The sequence below is a fragment of the Aedes albopictus genome, chromosome 3 (assembly GCF_035046485.1).
Source record: "Aedes albopictus strain Foshan chromosome 3, AalbF5, whole genome shotgun sequence".
Lineage (NCBI taxonomy): Eukaryota > Metazoa > Arthropoda > Insecta > Diptera > Culicidae > Aedes > Aedes albopictus.
Genome location: NC_085138.1, coordinates 375828408 through 375830846, shown reverse-complemented (window position 1 = coordinate 375830846; position 2439 = coordinate 375828408). Strand labels below are relative to the sequence as shown.

Sequence of the window (2439 nt, the reverse complement as noted above, 5' to 3'; positions counted from 1 at the left end):
ACGTGGAATTTATATCGTGGTTCATCCTATTTTCTCCTTTGTTTTTTATTTTTTTTTTATTTTTGCAGTTCCAGATGCCAAGCCCTGAACGGTGACGAATTTTCTCAAATCACTATTCCAAAATGGAAGATTCTGTCAGGGCGTCGAATAGTAGATTACGACTATTTCATTAAGTGGATTGTAATGGCTCAGGCAGCCCACTCTCGATTTTGTTGCGGTGTTCTGTGCCCGCGACAAGAAGATGTGAAATCCATGCGTTCACAGTTGTGGCTTATGTGTAACGTATGCGATCTGCTCGTGAAAGGATCTTCTGAAGAACCGAGCCGTGGTACACGACTGCGGTTCTGTATGGACTGGGCGATACTGAATAGTGGTTCTACATATGCAATGGCAAATGAAATGTTCTCGTTTTTAGACATTCCATTCATGGACAGAAAAAGTTTTTTCAAAGACGAGTTGGCAATGGATACAATTCTAGAACAAGCCTTAGAGAAATCAATGGATAAGGCGATTGAAGAAGAGTTGAATCTTGCCACTCAAGAAGTACGAGACAGAGGACTTTCAAGCGATTCTCCCCTGAATCTAAGTTGTGAATTGGACGGGTCATGGGGACAAAGAAGTAATGGGCACAGATACAGTTCGGCTTCCGAATGTGCGGCCATTATTGGTACCCGTAGCAAGAAAGTTGTGTACATTGACACAAGAAACAAAAGATGTTCCGCTTGCAATCGCAACACGTCCAACAACAGCATGACCGAGCACAAATGTTTCAAGAACTATACAGGACCATCTGGAGGAATGGAGAGTCACGTCGTGATTGAAGGATTCCAGAAACTTTTGGAGAAAGGAGTGAAGTTTACGACCGTTATCACTGATGGCGACTCGACCACGGTATCGAAGTTGAAAAACAGCTCTTCCTACGGACACGAAATCAAGCATCAATTATGCTGCAATCACACCATGAAAAATGTTGGAAAAAAGCTTCGTGAGGTAACATATTATTTTTGGTATCGATCAATAAAATGTACCAAACTGGTTTTCCCATACAGGAATCATTAAAAAAAAATGATGTACTATCAGAGCCACCGCTTTGGTGTTTTTCACTCAAAAGTAACAGAATTAGAAGGCAAATAATTAAGATACAATTTTCTTCTTATTCTTGGCATAACGTCGCCACTGAGACAAAGCCTGCTTCTCAGCTTAAGTGTTCTATGAGCACTTTCACAATTATTGACTGAGAGCTTTCTCTGCCAATAACCATATTGCATGTGTATATCGGGTGGCAGGCACGATGGTACTTTCCGACATCCCGACACCCCCAGCATAGTCATGCCGAATACCCACGCCCTTACAGCTGTGGCTATATGGCTCTATTTCATTACAACAATGTGGTGGAGTCAACTTTGGTACCTTTTTATTGGCCGATATTGACACATAAGTAGATGTGAAAATAGCATTTTTATTTTTTTAGATAAAGTGCCCTAAGCAGTTTTCCGACCAAGTATCGAACCGTATTCAGCGCATTACGAAAGGTGCAAGGAGTGCCATTAAGCATTGTGCTGAGACCGGGTCGACTGACATCGAAGGGCTACGGAATGACATAAGGAATGTACCGTATCACGTGTTTGGTGCACATAATGATTGCAGGGATTATTTTTGCAAATACAATGAAGACCCCAGTGATACCCCCAGCATCATAACGGACTTACAAAAATGCGGCGTTTGGGACAAGATATTGGTTATCATGGAAAAATTAGCGTCTAAGGCAGAGTTCCTGTGCGAGAACAAAACAAGTAACTTGTAGGTATCAATGTGTAAATTGTACTGTATGTTTGAATCCATAAGACCTTCGCCGCAAATTTCGGTTATTGAAAGCACTCAAGTTAAGTATTTGGACATCTACACTACTCCCACTGAATGAAGAACATTTTCTGTTAGGGAACGTCCACAAATTAAGCCACGCAAAAATTGACTATTTATGGCCGCCATTGCTCTGTTGTTAGTAAGATGCAAATCTTAACTTCTACTTCATATTATATTGACTAGAAATTTGATCGTTCATTTGCTCACTTGAAGTGCAAAATCAACTAAAGTTTCAGCTACGTCAGTGCAGTACATATGGATATTTGCATCTTCAAAATCGTGAGGCAAATTGTTAGAAAGAGAGGGGGGATAGGAAAAGTTACACGTCGTCCCGTGCGGCCTTATGACACACTTTTTGTATGATGTATGATGTATGCCCTTTGACATTTTTGTATGAGTCGTCCTGCATTGCTGAATGTCCCTCAATGCGAGACGTAATTTATGGACATTCCCTTACTGTAGTGCCTCAAAAAATTGTTCATAGTCCAGATGTTCTTCGATCAATTTCAAATATGCTACCACAACGGCCAAATTAAACCTAACTGACTGACTGACTTGAAACTTACCCAGCCAACG

General features: G+C 41.0%; 1 protein-coding gene across 1 annotated transcript; it reads left to right on the top strand.

The window, feature by feature from the left end:
• The first annotated feature begins 674 nt into the window (after positions 1-674).
• LOC109403664 (uncharacterized) lies at positions 675-1850 on the top strand. Its single transcript, XM_029876152.2, has 2 exons — positions 675-990; positions 1472-1850. Exons 1-2 carry the CDS (start codon positions 751-753, stop codon positions 1802-1804), a joined length of 573 nt encoding a protein of 190 aa, XP_029732012.2. The 5' UTR covers positions 675-750; the 3' UTR covers positions 1805-1850.
• Positions 1851-2439: the final 589 nt, after the last annotated feature.

Excerpts from the sequence above, each read along its gene's own strand:
- LOC109403664 (XM_029876152.2), top strand. The coding sequence starts at position 751 with ATGACCGAGCACAAATGTTTCAAGAACTATACAGGACCATCTGGAGGA. Across the intron at positions 991-1,471 it reads TTGGAAAAAAGCTTCGTGAG|ATAAAGTGCCCTAAGCAGTT; the intron begins GTAACATATTAT and ends TTATTTTTTTAG.